The 19,220-nt window shown below is 43.4% G+C and overlaps 1 protein-coding gene across 3 annotated transcripts in view; it reads right to left on the reverse strand.

Moving 5' to 3' along the window:
- Nucleotides 1-19,220, reverse strand: part of PPP2R5C (protein phosphatase 2 regulatory subunit B'gamma) — a 175,098-nt gene that overhangs the window by 31,800 nt on the left and 124,078 nt on the right. For all 3 annotated transcript variants that reach the window (XM_045015782.1, XM_045015783.1, XM_045015785.1), the window contains 2 exons: nucleotides 19,097-19,205; nucleotides 11,752-11,805 (listed from right to left, as the gene is read on the reverse strand). In XM_045015782.1, coding sequence (XP_044871717.1) covers nucleotides 11,752-11,805; nucleotides 19,097-19,205 — 163 coding nt within the window. The remainder of the gene's footprint in view (nucleotides 1-11,751; nucleotides 11,806-19,096; nucleotides 19,206-19,220) is intronic.

Below are 19,220 nucleotides of genomic sequence, written 5' to 3' on the forward strand. Positions count from 1 at the left end.
CCATAAATCTGAGAAATTGTCTGTGGGCAGGAGCCATGACCACATGCCATTCTTTCTAAAAACTGAATTATTGCTGCCTACATGACTGTGAAATTTGAGTATGTGAATGAAGTGGTTGAGGTGGTGGAGGTCAAGGATTGGTTTCCACCCAGCCTTCTTCTTGGATATGAAGAAGCAGGTCAAATAAAACTGTAACCTAATACTGTGGAGAAACACACTCTATTGCTCCTTGCTGCTATAAGGAGTTCACCTCCTGAGCGAGAATACTGTCATGAGAGTGGTCCCCAAAGGGGGTTGTGAAGGGAAGATTTGGATGAGGTAGCATTGCAAACTCAATCATATAGCCAGCACCCATGTGTCCATCATTATCACGCTCCAGGTGTTGAAAAAGAGTGCTAAGTGATCCCCAGAGCACTGGAGTCAGGAGGTGTTGGGCTCAGTGAGTCACAGCTCTCAAGCCTGGATCAAAAATATTCCTGGGTTGCAGGGTGGGATTGGGATGTTGTTCCTTCCATACTGGCCTCATGGAAGCCGGACTTTTGAATCTTCTACCTTTTATGAGGTGGTTTGTAGGGTCTCTGATGATAGAAGTGTTGAGCTCTATACCTTGATGGGGTTAATTGGTGATGTAACTTCCTTTTAAGGGAAGGTGTGTATACACTCAGTGATCGACGGGTAGCCCTAGAGCCCTTCAGGGTGTATAGGGACTCATCTGTGTACTGACTGAAGAGGTGAGATTCATTGAAGGTGAGGTCTTCAAATGGTATTCTGGGCTCCCTGGAGAACGCTGAGGCAGAGTGCCAGGACTCCCTTTGCATAAGAATGGTGGTAGCTATGGCTCTGAGGCTGCCTTGACTGCAGATTGGAGGGTGATTCTGGCTATTAACTTTCCTTCCTCTATTAGAGCTTGGAAATGAGAATGATCCTGCTGTGGGAGGCTGTTGGCAAATTCCTCAAACTTAGCATGGTTCAGGAAATCATATTTAGCCAATAGTGCTTGATAGTTGGCTATCGTGAACTGAAAATTGGAGGACAAGAAAACCTTCCTCCCGAGTAGATTTACATGTTTATCCTCCTTGCCTGCAGGCGTAGATTTGGGTGTTGTTGCCTGAACCACCACCAAATTGGGAGCTGGGTGAGAGAATAAGAATTCTGAACCCTTAGCCAGGACATATCTCTCTGTCCTTTTTGGGGTAGATGCAGGTAGCAAGGGTGTGCCACATTGCTCTAGCCAGCTCCAATATGGCCTCATTTACAGGGAGGGCTATTCTTATAGGTCTAGAGGTGTGGAGGATGTCAAAGAGCTTGTGCTGGAGTCCCATGTAGCCTAATCTAACCATAAAAGGTACTAACAACTACTAAAACTACTAAATCTATAAAAGTTATTAAAAACTATTACAACTATGAACTATTTAATCAATATTGTTTTTCAGAACGACATAAAAGCTAAGGATACTAAAGGTTTCGACCTGGACCATGAAGCTGTGAGAAGGAGACCTGTAGAGGTGGTTGGTTCACCCCGTCCTTTATCGCTGTAGTCAAAGACACAAGGCAAGCAAGAGCACATGTGCGGACCAACAGATACTACTTTCAAATTATCTGACTTCAGGCGTATGATGCACACGTGTAACCCACAGTGGAAAACAACAGGGACCATTGCTCAAGGAAGAAGGGGACCATCACCAGACCAGGGTCAGCAGGACTAAAGAAAAAAACCCTTCAACACTGCACCTAGCCACAAGGTGGCATAGCAGTTGGCAAGTCATTTTGCCCACATGAGGGGGAGGGAGAGGACGAGGGGGTCCTGACAGGCTGGGGTCAGACTATGACTCATTGAACAATCAATCAGGAATCTCCTAAAACTGCACTCTTGTGGATTGATAGTCTTGGTAGGAGGACAGACAGATATTACACTTGGAGGGGGTATGAGCTTTCCTGGGGCAAAGCAAGCAAGTGTCATGGTCGTTGCTTACCAGGACGACCCGGGAGCAGACCATGCAGATCTTGAATTCTGAGATCTTGGGCATCCCATACAGTGGTGAGGGAGCACCTCAGGCCCCTGGACCCTAAAACTAACTCTAAACTATCAAACTTATCTAAGAACAGGTAAAACTATTTACACTAGACAAAGAATGCTAGATAAAGCTGTGGACACTGAAGGGTTAGGGTTCAGACTATGGGTGGTAGAAAGGTACTGGACTAGCAGTCGTTCCATACATCCCCTAATAACCTTGGTTCAGAGCACAAGGACGATAAAGGTGCAGGCATGGACCAACAGACACTGCTAGTGAAAAATCTTATGGTCTCAGGCACATAAACCATATGTACACATTGACTGGACTACATATAGAGACCATCACTTGAAGAAGAACCGAAGGATTCTTGTCCCAAACAATCAGTGATCAGGCATGTTACTGCATCATGGAAATTACTATTCCCAGACTAACACTTGTTACTCAGCAGTGAAGGTTAAAAAAAGTGCTACTCCAAACATGAACAGTTACAGACATTTAAAAGAATAGTGTGAAAGTCATCATCAAAGGGTAAAGTAAGTAATTCTGATGCCAAACAATCATTAACACACCCATGAGCTGGAAATTTCTGTCTGTGCAATACTAACATAACGCTGGCTCCAATCTTTGCTTTTTTGTTGCTTTCATACCTAGGACCTGATCCTGAAAACCCTTACTTATGCGATTCCAAGATGAGGCCTCTAAATTGTAAGATGTTATTTTTGGATAAAAGACATAAGAAGTTCACAGATGACTGCTGTGAATATATATGTGACTTTTCAATGCCAAAACTGATACAACTATATTATCATCACCGTCATCTCATATCTTCCTTTCATCATACTCATCAAAGGTTTAGGCAGGCCATAAAACATGTAAGATAAAACCATAAATTTGGAAAATACTGTTTTTTTTGGAGAAGATTATACACAAAGACTGAATTTTTAATACTTATAGAATTGTTGTCAGATCAATTATATCAGCTCTTGTAACAGTTACAGGCACCTTCTAAAACTTAAAAGAGAGTCTCAAAGAACAGGAACGATGGCTTTCTGCGTGTGTTGCTTCAGTTAGGAATGACATAGGGCAGTTTGCTCAAGCCTTTTTGATGAAGAATAATGCATTCTAGTGATTTTGATCACTAAATAATGAGATGAATGCTTTTATTATGGATGAAGATTTTTTTCTGATGTTTCTGTCTCCAATCATCAATAAAGAGGCACAGTTCAGATTTTTTCAGTCTGTGGCAGTGTGTCAATGAATAATGTATTAAGTTTGGTGTCAGAAATTATTTTCAAGTTATTAGATGTTTGTTTTCAACTAATGTGCAATTATACACGACTGGAATAGCATTCCTCAATGTCAAATGTTAGATAATCTCTTTGGGAATTTCCACTTTTTTTTTTTAATAAGTAATAAGTTTCTACATTTGTATTTTGTAATTTAATATTTAAAAAAAGCATGGCAAAGTGTGTAAGGTGGAAGGAGAGGAGTAACACAATTTTTTTGCCTGTGTGACAGAGAATAGGATAGCAGCTGAGCCAACACTCTGGTCACCGCAACTCTAATTAATTAATTCTAGAGCAGACCTTATTAAGAAGAGCTGTCCCTAACTGGTGGGCTGAGGAGAATTAAGAGACTAACTAGGCCATCAGACCAATGATACAAAAGGCACAGGAAAGAAGTGGGAAAAGAGGGAAGGAGAACGAGAAAGGGAGAGAAATCGCTCTCCCCTGCTTGCCTCAGGTGCAGAGGGCTCCCCAAGACTGTAGGGGTGAGGCTATATAGTGCATAAGGGTGGTAGAAAATAGTATTGTGTTTTTATCAGCAAAAAGGTCTGAAAGCTGTTTGTGGACTTCAGTGGAGGCAGGAGCGAGTGGGCCCTGCCACAGGATAGCACCCTAGAAACAACTACTCCTTTGCCACCTTCAATCTGGGAGTGGGATGGTGTCACTGCTTTGGTGCTTCTGTGCCAATGCATTATTTCCAGCTGTTGATCAATGAATCTGCACTGGGGGACTGAAACATTGACAGGGATCATGCAGCAACACAGTTTCCTGTAATTTATCAATCTCTGATATTCACATCTACAGATATCAATGATAAACACACCTGTGCCTCATTTAAAAACTTGCTTTCTTTCCCCTCTGCCCTTTATTCCATTCTGCATATTTTGACCTTTTTCTAACAATAGAAATATTAAATTTGCTGTTTATCTTCTCCACTTATCTTTTTCTCATCAGATTTCTCTCCTCTGCTACCCCCTATTCTTATCTAAGTTTATCGCTTCTTCACTATAGTGTATTTTGCCATTATCAGTATATATTTTAACTTTGTTTCTTCACAAGGTTCTTTTTACCCTGTGCATATATTCTCTATCTCTCTCCCCTTCCCTTTCTGCATCACAGTCCCCTTTCCTCTCCCTTCTATCTTTAGTTTCCCTCTCCAGTTCCTGCTGCAATTAGATAATAGTAGCAAATATTATGTGGAAGTATTCTGCATAAGGATGAAGATGCCCAATACTTCTCTCCTGGGAAATGCCCCGTAAATTAAAACCTCCTATTTGTAAATATTAAGAAAACCATTTGTGTGCGCTGAGATTGCGTAGCCAAAAAACTATGAGACTAAGGGGAAAATAATTTGACAAATTCTAACAAATCATTTTTGACAAACATCTTTAAGGTTATACTTACCAAAGTATCAGAAAATATTCATACTAAATTTTAAGAATAAAAAATTGCCAACAAATTGTTTATTTCAAGCAAAAGTTAACAAGAAGGTAGACCTCTTTTGAGCCGAGCCTAGCAGCTGAGCCAAATTGCCTGAAGATTTTGTTTAGTGTGGTTAAATATTCACTAGAGAGATAGTGTATGCACCATAGATTGTTAGTATTACATAAAATTGGGACATTACTATTAGTGTGGATGGAGTAATATCTTCTTTCAAAATTAATATACATAACAGAAAAAACTGTTTTTTACTCATTGTACAGTACAAAAACACCTAACAGTTACCCACCTTTTGTAAGTGTTCTTTGAGATGTGTTACTCATGTCCATTCCATTGTAGGTGTGCGCGCGCCCACATGTGTGGTCGGAGACTTTTGCCTTACTGGTAACTGTAGGGCCGACTATGGTGCCCCCTGGAGTGACACACTCATACCGTGGTATATTAGGCACTGCGCCCTCTCCATTCCTACTTGCCGACAACTCCAACAGAGAGGTAGGAGGGCAGGTAATGGAATAAACATGAGCAACACATCTCAAAGAACAGCCATTACAAAAGGTGGGTAAACGTTTTTTCTTCTCCGAGTGCAGACATGTCGATCCCATTGTAGGTGACTCAAGCAGAATCCACGGAGGTGGGCTTGGAGTTCACAAGCTTGCAGATTGGAGTACTTCTCTGCTGAAACCAGCATCATCTTGAGCGTGCTGGGTCAGCACATAGTGCAAAGCAAAGATGTGGATGGACGACCAGGTCGTGGCACAGCAAATTTCCAAGATCAGCACCTGAGCAAGGAAGGCAGCAGATAACACCTGCGCCCTAGTCAAGTGAGCTGTCATGATCGCCAGCAGGGGCACTTTCGCCAGCTCATAGCAGTAGCGGATGCAGGCCATGATCCAGGATAAGATTCTCTGGGTGGATGCTAGGCAACCCTTCATTCTGTCAGCAACAGCAACAAACAATTGCGTAGACTTTATGGAACAGCTTTGTTCTATCTATGTAGAAGGCCAGCGCCCATCTGACGTCCAGGGTATGCAGCCTGTATTCCTCATCCATCGTATGAGGCTTTTGACAAGGGCCCGGTAGGTATATGTCTTGACCAGCATGGAACTGGGACACAACCTTGGACAGAAAAGCTGGGTGTGGATGCAGCTGGACCTTGTCCTTATAGAAGGTACCTTCTAGAAGGTATAAGGAGATTCCGATGTGAGTGCCCTGATCTCGGACACCCTATGCGCCGAAGTTATGGTGACCAAAAAAAGATACCTTCCAGGAGAGAAGCAGGAGGGAGCAGGAAGCCAAGGGCTCAAAGAGGGACCCCATGAGCCTCAACAACACAAGATTCAGGTCCCAAGGAGGGACCAGGTCCCGGACACGTGGGTAAAGGCACTCCAGACATTTCAGGAACCGTGCCTTCAAACAGAGGGCAGAAGGTCAAAATGGCTGCCAGGTGTACCTTGACCAAAGAGAGCAACAGATCCTGGAGCTTAAGGTGCAGCAAATAAACCAGGATGTCTTGCAGTGGGGCCTCTTCTGGATGAATGCAGCAATCCAAGGCCCAACACAAGAACCGTTTCCACTTTGCCACGTAGGTAGCCCTGGTGGAGAGTTTCCTGCTGCCCAGCAGGACCTGCTGGACACCAGCAGAACACCGCTGTTCTTCCCCACTTAGCCATGCAGTACCCAGGCCATCAAGTGCAGCTCCTCCATGTTTGGAAGCAGTAGATTGCTGTGGTTCTGGGACAGCAGATCTGGCCGAAGAGGTGGGGTGACTGCCGAAAGGCTCAGCAGCATGCCAAATCAGTGTTGACGAGGCCATGATAGGGTTATGAGAATGACTATCGCTTTGTCTTGCTTTACCTTTAGCAAGATTGTGTGGATTAACGGTATCAGCAGGAAGGCGTATAGCAGTGCTCCCAACCATGGGATCAGGAAGATGTCCGACAGGGAGCCCTTGTCCCTGCCCTGCAGAGAACAAAACACATGGCACTTTCTGTTCTGCCTGGACGTGAACAGGTCCACTTGGGGGGTTCCCCACCTGTGGAAAACTAGGCTGATCATCTCCGGATGGAGCGACCATTCGTGGCAAGATGGGAAAGTCCTGCTGAGGTGATCTGCCAGGACGTTCTTGGTTCCGGGCAGGTGGGCACCTACTGAATGAATGGTGTGCAGCACACAAAAGTCCCAGAGGCTGAGCGCTTCCTGACAAAGGGCTGAAGACCTGGTGCCGCCCTGCCTGTTGATGTAACAGTATTATCTGTCAGGACCTACACCTGATTGCCTTCCAGCTGGGGCAAGAAAGCCTGGCAGGCCAGGTGAACCGCTCTGAGATCCTTGACATTGATATGAAGGTCTAGGTCATGCTGTAGCCAGCGGCCCTGGGTGTTTGAGCTCACCCAGATGGGCTCCACAACCTAGATCTGATGCATCTGAGACCATGGTGAGTGACAGATAGGGTCGCAAAGGGAACTCCTTGCAGTACCGACTTGGGATCCCGCCACCAGTCCAGAGATGAGAGAATATGGCTTGGCACCATGACCACTCAGTCCAGGGGGTGCCTGCTGGGAATGTAGGCTGAGGCCAGCCACGGTTGCAGAGGCTTTAGATGAAGCAGGGCGTGGTTGACCATGTATGTTCATGCGGCCATGTGGCCTATAAGTCACAGGAACATGTGGGCTGTGGTGAGCGGTTGGCTCTTTATGAGGGAGATCAAGTCAATCATGGCCTGAAAACGTGCTTCCATCAGGAAGGCCCTGGCCTGCGTAGAGTCGAGAACCGCTCCGATAAACTCTATGCGTTGGACCGATGTTAATGTGCATTTTTCTGTATTTATTAAGAGGCCCAGGTCGCTGCAGCTGAGGCAAACCAAATCAAGGCTCCTTTGCACCTGGTCTGGAGACTGGCCCTTGAGGCAGTCATCAAGATACAGGAAGATCTGGACCCCTCAATGCCTCAGGTAGGCTGCCTCCGGCACCACACATTTCGTGAACACCCTGGGGCCCAGGACAGGCCAAAGGGTGGTGCCATGAACTGGAAGTGGCACCCAGACACTATGAAATGCAAGAAACACCTGTGTCCTGGGAATATGGAGACATGAAAGTAAGTGTCCTTTAATTCGAGAGCAACATACCAGTCCCCCGGATCCAGGGAAGGGATGAAGGTGGTCAGGGAGACCATGCAAAACTTCAACTTCTTGAGAGACTTGTAGAGGCCCCCTTTCACTTTCAGGTTTAGGAAGTAGCGGAAGTAGAATACTCTTCCTTCCATGTCCCAAGGAACCTCTTCCACAGCCCTCTAGCTTAGGAGCTTCTCAACTTCCTGAACTAGGAGTTGCTCATGAGAAGGGTCCCTTAAGAGGGACGGGGAAGTGGGAGAGAGGGGCGGCCGGAAATTGCAGGGTGTAGCCCCGAGCCTCTATGTCCAGGACCCAGCAGCCTGACGTAACCCACACCAGGCTGAGTGGCAGGGAAAAAGGTGGTTGAGGAAAAGATGGGAAGGATCTGGGCAGTTGACTGATGAGTCATTCCTGAGTACACCCTCAAAATGAGAGCTTTTGGCCCCCCCGGTGCTTCTCTGGGCCAGGCTGTGTAGGAGACCAGGACGACAGAGCGGTGGTGGCTAAACCCGATGTCTAGTTTCCTTGCAGGCCCCTGTTGAGGATGCCACTGTCGAGGTGGTGGAAAAGGCCGTAACGGCTGTCTCAATGCCTGAGGAGTGTGCATCCCCAGAAAGCAGAGGGTCACGCGCACGTCCTACAGGCCGTGCAGACGCGCATCCGTTTGGTTGGAGAACAGGCTGTCACCGTCAACTGGGAGGTCCTGAGTAGAGGCCTGCATCTCCTGGAGCCAGGAACTGCACTGCATGACCACCGGCAAAGCAACCACCCGGACAGCTGAATCATCCATGTCCCAAGCCATCTGGAGGGAGCTCTGAGCTGCTGCAGTCCCCTCCTCCCTCCACCAGGATCGCAAACTCCTGGACCATCTCCTTGGACATGGAGTCCTTGAGCTTGAGGAGAGAGTCCCACAAGTTAAAGTTATAGTGACCCCAAAAGGTTCTGGTGGTTCGCCACCAGAAACTGGGTGTAGAATAAATTTTGTGACCAAACAAATCCAACCTCTTGGCCTCTTTATTTTTAGGGATGGAACTGGCGGGCCAACGTGACCAATGATCCCGGTGGCAGGTGGGCGTACAAGTGATCAAACCCTTTTGCAGGGATGAAATACTTCTTTTCTGCCCTCTTAGTGGTGGGCGGGATGGAGGACGGGGTTTACTAGATGGTTTTGGCAATGTTCAGGGCCCCCTAGTGTACTGAGAGCGCGACACAGGCTGGGGGGATGCCGAGAGCATATTAAACAACTTGTCCGTCTGCTCCTCTATCTCCTCCACCTTGAGGCCCAGGTTGGAAGCGACCCTGCAGAGCAGTGCCTGAGGCTCCCTATCATCTAGCTCGACGGGCCTGCCACCGCCTTATCCAGAGAAGAGGAGAATGATTGGACCACCAGGAGAAGTCCGGCAATGTCCTCACACATTGGAGATGGCGACCTTGGGGTGGGTACCGGCTCCTCACCTGCGGCAGCTGCTGGAGCATCCTGCACTGAACCCAGTGCCGTGGAGTCCAACTTTGGCATGTCTGACGTGGTGACCAAGGGTTGGCAGGAGTGGGGCAACAGTATGACAGAACGCCTCAGGCATTCCAGTAAAGCCATTGGGTCAGCCACTGGCCCTGCTGCTGGGTCAGAACTGATGCCGCGGATGCACCCTCTGGAGCCCAATCACGATGCTGTCTGGGCGAGGGGCTGAACTGCACTTTCCGAGCTGTAGAAGTCGTCACCCTCCGGTGACCAAGGCAGGGCTGTGGAGGCTTGAGTCTGGTGGCTTAGTGTTGCTGCCAGTGAACAGTCTGACCGGTGCCAGGAGTAAGGCAAGTGGTGCTGTGTCGAGGAGCGACCAGGTGGTCTTGGCAATGGTGACCGACATCGCGATGAAGACCAGTGCCAGGGAGATCACTGACACCTGGGTGAGATCCAGCGTGAAGTCAGAGATCGGGAGCATCGCGCCAGAGACCTGGCCTGATGCAGAGACCAAGAACATGGTGACCTAGGGCTCTGTCTTGGCTCTGGAGACCGGTGGCGCTCGCTTATCTTGTGTGAGGCCTTGCCGGTGGGCTTGCACTCACGGAGAGCCTTACCCAGTTCCATTGCCGCCTGCAGTGCTACCTGCGGCAGAGGCACTCTTAGCTCTCCAGGCGCTCTGGGCTCAGAGGGCGTTGACTGCGCCGTTAGTTTGGGCCCTTTACCGTTCCCTGAAGTCGGTGGCAGGTTCTTTCGGGGGGATGAACTTCCCAGGGCTGAGCCCTTTTGCGGGTCCAGAGTGGGTGTAAGGCCTGATCCAGGTCCTTTGCCCAGTGCCCCTTGGTCGTGCTTGCTCAGTGCCATCTTCTTCTTCATCACCGGGGATTGGTGCCAGGAGAAGCTCAGTGCTGTGGGTGAACTATGTACCATAGTTGATGCGCTGGGTGCTGGTTTGGCCTGGGCCTGCTCCAAAGCTGGGCGTTGGGCAGCACTGCATCAGGAGGGGCACGAGAAATATGTTGTGCTCTTTGTGTCTGAGGACAAAAGATCTGGCAGATGCAACAGCACTCCTTTATGTGGGATTTCCCGAGGCTCTGTAGACAACTGTTGTCCAGGTCACTAACAGGCATAGGCCTGTTACACAAAGAGCAGGGCTTGAAACCTGAGACTGAGGCTCCTCCTGGGGCAAAGTCCCCGCTGGGACACTATCTAACTGAACACTTAACAGGTACTTAACCAACTAACAAATGATTAAAATATTTACAGCTAGAAGCACAAGGCTAAGATAGAAGAGAAACCTCTGATCCAGAAGCAAGGGATGGAGGTGCTCTGACTGACCATCACAGGTGGTAAGAAGGAACTGAGAGAGCACATGCTGGCAGCACCTGATATACCATGGCATGAGTGTGGTACTTCAGAGAGCACCACAGCTGGCCCTATGGGAACTGCTAAGGCAAAAGTCTCCGACGACGGCGCACGTGGGTGCGCGCACACCTACAATGGAATCGACATGAGCAAGCACTCGAAGAAGAACACTAAAAAATTAGCAGGGTTTTTTTTTTTTTTTTTTTTTACAGAATCATCTTTTAAAATATAAATATGTACAGGTATAGATATAATTTTAAAAGGTGTGAGAATCTTTAACATTAGCCATTCTATCAGATAGATAATTTTCCTTTACCTTATTAGGGAAGTGAAATAATACTTCACATTTTTCAGAAGGGGAGGGAAGAAAAAAGCAGAGAGAGATAGGTGGAAGGAGAAATATGTATATACATTAAAAGCTAAAGCTAATGAAAAGATATTGAATGTCAGGACAAGTAAAATGATAGTTCAGCATTATACATATTAGAGAACTGCATACATTTTTAACTCAGAAACTGAATTGTCATAATCTGCAATAATGTCCTCAGTGCAGCCTTATAAATTCTTATGAAAATTTACTAGCAGGTGCAAAATCTACTTGCTCACCTTCACCATGATAATAACTGGAGGAAATATTTTATTTCCTTTGGGGGAGTGAGCAACTAGACTACAACGTTGATTTAGCACATATAACAATCATGTGAGGTGATCAAAATGCTAAGCTTTCTAAAATGAATATGCATTCTTGTCAGATATTTATTTTGATCAGTTGTTCTAGCTGTGCTAATTTTACTAATGGACATTGGCTCAGTGAAGTAAAAATTGCTCATTGTACCATTATGGGGGGGGGTACCAACTATATCGACTTAGTGAGCAGCTCATTCAAGGGATCGTTCAAACAATTTTAAAAATACATTTTATTAATTAGAAATTTAAAGAACTTTGCTCTTAATAATAAAATCAATCTATTCTTTTGGAATGATTTTTAGGTGTAACAAACATTATAAACAGTGCAAATCAAAATGTTATTAATGCTTCAAAATGAGTTAATATGATAAAACAGTAAAATAAACTTACTGGTTCAGTAAGCGTGCTGTCCTTTTCTAAAAATTGAACTACACAGTATGCCAACTAAATAAAAAAAAGAGAAAGGGTATATTAATAGTTAAACCAAAGTATTTCAATTTAAGCATATGCCACATACAAATTTTGTTAACATTAAAAATTGAGAATATTTCCAAATTCAGGGAAAAAACACCTTCAACTATTACATGTAGTAAAAATATTTGAATAATTTTTATTCCTGTATTTTTCAGACACGATTTAAACAGCAATAGTATAATCATACTTTCAAAGTATCAAATACAAGATTTTCTGAGTTACAGTAGATCTTTAACAATGTTTTGACAATATTTTACTTGACTAACATCCCACTATTATTTTCACATTCTTTTCTATTGGCTTATGAACGTACTCAGTCTCATGATTGTTCAAAAAAATAAGTTCCTTAATATTGTTTCTTGAAAAAAGCCAAGACATCTTTATAATCTCAAACTTTATATATTTTTTGCCTCACAAAAAGAACTTAGCAGTAATTATCTTTATTGTAATTTCCTCTTCTCAGTAACTGAATGTGGTATGTTTCCACTTATCAGAAAACATGGAGATAAAAATACTGCATCTTTCCAGAATATACAAAGGAGCCAACACCTCTCTTACACAACCAATCATGATTCTTTCTACAAAAAACATACAACCCTAAAAATAAGAGGAGAGGAGGGTAGTATCAAGATGTGGGAAGTGAAAACTGATAGATGCCAATAAGTAATTCTCTCTTGTTGAAGGTCTCCTTTACACCCATCCTATAATGAACGAGAGTGCACAGATGTGGCAACTAGTGCCAACTTAGAAAGAAGGCTTACCTCAAGTTGCTGCCTAAAAATGCTCTGTCCATATTGCCTCTTCCTCTGAGAAGAGATTGACTTTATAGTGAACACCCAAATGTGATAAGTACTGACCAGGAAGCAGCCCTACAGATTTCTTGGACAGATGCCTCAGCCCTTTCTACTCAAGATACACTGTAGGCCTCTGCTCAAATGCCCTGTTATTTCTGTGCAGGGGTTATCTTGTCATCTTGTAAATTAGGCAAATATCATTCTAAAGCCAACGTCTAGTACTGAAGTGTTAGAGGCCCTCTTTCCTTTGTTAGGGCCCTTGACATGTAGAAATAACTGCTTGTTAAACTCTGAAACTTTTAGTGTACTGCAAATAAAAATTCTGCAAGTGTCCAAAGCATGAAGTTTGTGCTTTCACAAAGATCTTGGTTCGGAGGAAAAGCTTATTAATATGCATCTCTGAGTTAGGTGAGGAACAAACACACAACCACTAAAACATTACATAAGGAGGATCAAAGAGATTAATTTACCAACCCTCCTAGTAACTTTTCCAACTAAAAGGGTGCTTTCACCAAGGAGGAGGAAACAAAAGCTTGCAGCAGTCAAAACCCACAGGGATTTATCACCACCTGGAGAAACAAAGTTTAAAGCTGCTTTTCCCCAGTAGAGTGTAAGGCTGGGCAGTGACGCTTTCTGAGATTTAAACCACTTAGATACAAGGGTGAGACCCTGGCTCATTCCTTGGAAAGAGCAGACATGGACTCAAAGATCCCTCAAAGCTCTTAGCAGAACATCAACTTTTTAATAGTTTCTGGAGCCTGATGTATGTCCTGCTGAAGAACTCTTTTTACTCCTTAGATTTTGAACTAGTTCCTTTTGTCAAGAACCTGTGATGTTCACTCTGAAGGCAATAACACTAAGTTACCTTTGGATGAAGGAGTGTCAACCTTATAGACAGCTTCCAACACAGAGAGCCAGATTCATAAGGTCTCAGAAGCGTGTCATAAAAAAGACTCTTCTATATGTGCTACTGGATTTTGCAAGTCAGAGGAATGGATGGAATGTCGCTGCCCAAGTCTCTCCCCCAAATATACTGAAAAAACATCCAAACTAATAGGGTGGGATCACTGAAAGAAAACCTGGATTTTTTTTTTTTGCTGAGTTTCTGGTTGCAAACTAATCCACTGATGGATGACTCTGATGCTGAGGAATGGACTAGAACACCTTTAGCTTCAGGCTCTTCCAGGGTCAGCTTTTGCTGGCTCGCACAATCCACCCATTGTCTTTATCCTGTAAATTAACTACTCTGATGGAAGCCTGTCATTTCCATCCACTGCAAAAGCCCAGTGCTTCTGAAAGCAGAATCAAACTTTTAGAGTGTCCTCTTGCACTGGTACATGAAGTTTCTTGAGCAATTGATTTCAAGCCTGGAACCTCACAGATATGAGATTCGACAGTTTGGAGAACTCAGAAAGAACCCTTCTGCTCTGCAGACAAAGGGACTAAAGGCATACCTGAGCCTAAATCCCAAATAAGATTGCTTTCTGTACTCCAGAAAACAAGCATACAGCTGACGGAATTAGGAGAAGGTCTTCTGATCAACTAAAAGATTTCCACTTCGCTAGAAAGAAAATGATCAATCTTTAATCAAGTCACTCACAGGGATGCCTAGAAAACAAAGGGTTGGGAAACAAGGAATGTGAATGGACAGGTGGAGTGATCAGCTGAGGCATCATGATGTGAAGAACAGCTCCGATAATGCTCTCTAGCTAAAACTTAAAAAGAGGCATATGCTCCAGGTGGTGACTGAAAAGAGTCTCTGTTTTGTTTTTGTGGTGAGATTTTTGTCCCCAGTAGCCAATGAGCACTAAAAAGCCTTCCTGTCTGACACAGGCAGATGAGAGAGGCAGAGACTGGATATTTTCTTGTTACCGAAGAACAACTGTTGGCAGTTCAAAGTCTTCCTGGCTAAGAGCAGAGCACAGGAAGATGAAGGGAGTTTGAAGCCCAAAAGACTGAAAGAAAAACAATGGGATAGAACCATGTCTCCAACTGAGATCCTGGTCATACAGGAAAGGAGCAGAGTGGGGATGGCAAAGGAAAAGGCTGATCTCATGTGCACCCTACCTAAGACATTGTTCAACAACTGGGAAACCTCGGTGCTTCACCAGAGGTGGAATGGGAAGGAGGCCTGGAAGTGAGTGTTTCCCCCATAGAAGTTTTGGCTCGGCCCTGAAGCTGGTTGCTTAAGATTCTATCCGGTCTCTTTTTTTTTTTTTTTGGAAAGGGAAGAGAAGAGGGAGCTGAAAAGGACAAATGAAGTAAAGGGCTGAGGCATAGATTCTGTGCTCCCTGGAAGCAAAAATAATAATAATTAAAAAAAAAAAAAGGATGAAGAGAGGAAGGGAGGTTGTGACTTAAGTATCAAATTAAACCAGTAGAACTGTTCCAAGGTGCATGCAATTTGTTTGAACTGGACTCAATGGATAAGAGTCAGGTGTCTCTTATTATAAAAAAATGTCAGTTTACAGAATTTCTCATATAATGTAGATCTGGAATGCTCTGAATTCTCTGGGAACTGGGATGTAGCTGGAGAAAAGAAACATACTGTCTCTAATTCATCAGAGAACATGAGGAAGATAAGTCAACCACGGCTAATTTTAAACATTTTATATGGAGGTGGGAAGAAAACAATTCACACATTATCTGAAAGTAAAGAATTAAATTAGTTAAAAACAATTAAAAAGCCAATTCTAGATTGCATTACCTTCAAATATTATACTTAAAGGTTAAGGGATGAGTTTTGGTGGTTTTATCCTAGTCTTCATTTGTATAATGTTTTTGTAATATACACAATGTGTCACAACGGCACTTTTTGATCATGGTCCAGCATTGAAGTAATGCCAGAACAAGGTGTTACAAAGTCAGGACTGAAGTTCATTTGGAGCTGTGTGGGGAACACTGCATAGCACCTGTAAACCGTCCTATTTAGTCCTTCACTTCAATAATAACTAAGTTCCGTCAAAAGATCAATGAAATACATGAAGGATTTGAGACAAATGTCAAAGCATGGATTTACTGTAAATTCCTTATTTCTTGGTTTTTGTCAGATCCCTGACAAACAGTTACTCTCCTTTTTGCTTCGTTCCAACTAGATAAATCTAATGTTCAAAATCACAAGAGAGTGAGTGGCATGCCTGGACACCTCTCCCCACATGATCCTTGCACAGGGCATTTATGACAGAAGCAGCAGCAAGTTAAAGGCTGGATGCATTGATGCCAGAAGTCTTGCTTAGAGTTCCAACAGATGCATGAATGAGAAATTTATTACCTGATAATTTTCTCTCTGATACCAGCTTCTCTCTGAATTCATTACTCAGGGGCTAATGCCCCTCCACCTGTGGAATTCGGAGGCGGTTCAATATTGTTGCTGGAGGCTCCAGCATTATGTTTCAACCTTCAGCTCAGTTCATCAGAAAGTTCTTATCACAGCTATAGAAACACTACAGCAACCAATTATTAGTATTAAGACAACTTGATAGAATGTACTAATGTATTAGAAAAAAAATTCCATGTATATTCTAGTCATTTACCAGACTACCATGGTGGGTTGAATTAAGAGAGAAGCTGCTAATAGAAAAAATCATCAGGTAAGAAATTTCTCATTCTATTGCACAGCTTCTCTCATCATTCATTACTAATGGGATGTAGCCAGAAGTTAATCCCAGAAGTAGGGAGGGAAAAAGATATAAAGAGTTTAATTCTTATAGTAGAATAGCAGGCAGGAATGAAAGCTGCCCCCATATAAAACAGAGCTTTATAATCTAAGGAGTTATGTGAGAATCAACACAGTGGCACCTTCCTACCAGAGGATGCCTTTGCAGAGGAATGGTAACTTGCAGATCTTCCACAGTTTAGACACACACTTTTTTCTCCAGTGCTTTTAGGGACTTCTGTGAATAGTTTCCCCGATACCTAGCATGCCAAATGGTGCAGTGTTTTCATGTCTTGACTGCTACAACCTTGAAGCCCAAATGCCTTGGAATGTTGGACAGAATTAGATGAACAGGGTACAATTGGTGTATGTACTTCATATGCTTGAGGTATATCTTTAGTGCTCTAGGAATGCCCATTTATGCCCCAACCATCCAAGAGTTAGAACACAATGAAGAGAGAACAGTATTCCACCACTTGTGTAAAGAGGAACTTCCTTGAAACAGAGGTTTTTGGACTATAAGAACTTTTTCCTCATGACAAAAACAGTGCGATTCTTGTATGACTGTAGGAAGTAATTCTAAAACTTGCCTTTTAGAGGTAATGGCAACTAGAAAAACCAGCCATACGCTTATCTAAATTTAATCATTGTGATTAAAATTGGCACCTACACTCAAATGGAGGATCCAAAGTGTCTGCTCAGAAAATACTGCTATGGCTCGTGTCATGTTTCTATGGTGCTTAGTTGTAGGACTCTAATCAAACCTTCTAGCCGAGGTCCCTAGTACTTTGGGATTATTATAATATTTGTATCACAATAGCATCTCAAGGTCAGGGCTCCATTGTGCTAGCCATTGCACAAAGAGGCAATTCCTGCCTCAGAGTTTTGTTTTCCCTCACACCTGAAGCGCAAATTTGACCAGATCAGTGAATGAAATATCCTGGTTGAGTTCTGTCAGGATACCAAAGGAGAATCCATGCTGAACTACACTTCTCTTCTGATGCCCAAGTTCTTAACTGTAGGTGTATACAGTCTGAATGAAGGAATTCCTGTTTCAAAAGGCCTGGTATTTTCTGCAGGTACAATGTGGAGTTCCTGGCTATCTAGCAAGTCTAAAGTGCCTTCTGGGCTGTGGAGGACTAGAAGGAGCACCACAACTCTCCCTATTCCTCTTTCTGTATCCTTTATGTGAACTGTCTTGAAGGGTAATCAAGACATTATTTCCATTGCCATGGAAAAGCTTTGACCTCTGATTAATCCCTGGTTTTGGAATTGATAGAAACACTCATGCCTCAATCATAATCCAACCCCTAATGGGAAGTAGGAGGAGACTTCCTCTGAGAGAATGATAATTGCCCACTATGTGGTTTCTTGCAGTTTAATGATGCAGCTGGTACTGGTCACTGTCACAAACAGGACACTAGACAAGATGGACCACCAATCTGATCCCCTATCACCATGTTTGCATGTTTTACAGCAGTTTCTTTTTAAATAAAGACACGCCCTGATAAAGATCTTGAAATTAACCAAAAGATTTTGAAAAAATTGTATTCCAATACGCTTGCTTCCATAGTGAGTAAGTAAGGGTGTAGAACAAAAGTTGGGTGGCTTTCAGCATGTTTGCATTCTGGAAAAGAATCAGCACACTGCAGTGCACAGAACTGTTGGACATGTGTGCCCTCAGCAATCCTAGCGACACAGCACCAGTGAGGAAACAGTAATTTTCACAAACCTCCCAATCCTTTGAGGTTACAAAGGACTGTGGTGAAAGGCCGGTTGCAGGATAATTTTTAGACTATTTTGTGAGTTGCTGAGGAAAAAATCCTCACACAAACCACAGCTGTTCTTAACTGGCCATTTGATTCTTCATCCCAGACTTATTTTGGTCCCAATTCTGAAATTCATCTCCTCACAGAAACTTCAGATGAAGTCCTAGATTAAGATTCAAATTCTATTTCTTGATCTTTGATTTATTCTAATAAAGTGAAATTGACACTAAGTTAAAAATGGGTCAACGCAATTACTAGAAAAGAATTTTCACGTAAAAATGGTTTAAATTTAATACAACTATTTATCAAATTTACATAAAAAGACAGTGCTTTCTATATGGGGTATTTATTCATTAAAAAGTGATTGGGAACGGGCTGATTTTTCTGAACAATTTCCTAGGTATCTAAAAGGAGCTTTTTCTAGACAGATTTTCAGCATATCGCAGTGCTGTTCCAAATCTAGAATCCTTTGGGGCTCTCTACTGTTAGCCTAAGAAAGGTTCAGGGAGTTTGAAAGCAACAACAGTGGAGCGGTCCTAATGTTATTTCCCAGATTGTTTCAACACTTCAATTTTTTTTGGTCTTTTTTAGGTATTCAGTTTTTTACTCCACCTCTTCAGTAACATCCACTTAATGAATCCATGTTGAAGAAATAGTGATTTAGCAAAACATCCAGGGCACCAAAAAGTTGCAACAAACAACTATTAAATTATCCAAGTAAAACATACCACATATTATGGCTCTTTTAAAAAAAGATCTACTAAAGGGACATTCTCATTAAAAGGATAAGATTTTCTATGATATAATACAGTGCTTTTCATCCTCAGATCTCAGAACGCTTTTAAAAGGAGTATCTTAACTCCATTTTACAGATGAAGAAACCGAGTCAGAGAGAAGGGAAGCGACTTGGATAAGGTCACACAGCAGGCCAATAGCAGAGCTGGAAATAACCCCCAGCTCTCCCGACTCCCAGTTCAGCATTTTATACCCTGGACCATCCTGTGGAACAGAATCTATAACACTTCATAAACAAATTAATTTACCTGTGGGTGGTAGACACTGAGCGATTTCACTTTGTGCAAAGGTAATAACACCTTCAATAAGAAAATTTTGTGCTCTTCTTTTAATGGTAAGGCAAATCCATTAATTATACTGTAAAAAAAATCA

This window comes from Mauremys mutica, chromosome 4, assembly GCF_020497125.1.
Source record: "Mauremys mutica isolate MM-2020 ecotype Southern chromosome 4, ASM2049712v1, whole genome shotgun sequence".
Classification (NCBI taxonomy): Eukaryota; Metazoa; Chordata; order Testudines; family Geoemydidae; genus Mauremys; species Mauremys mutica.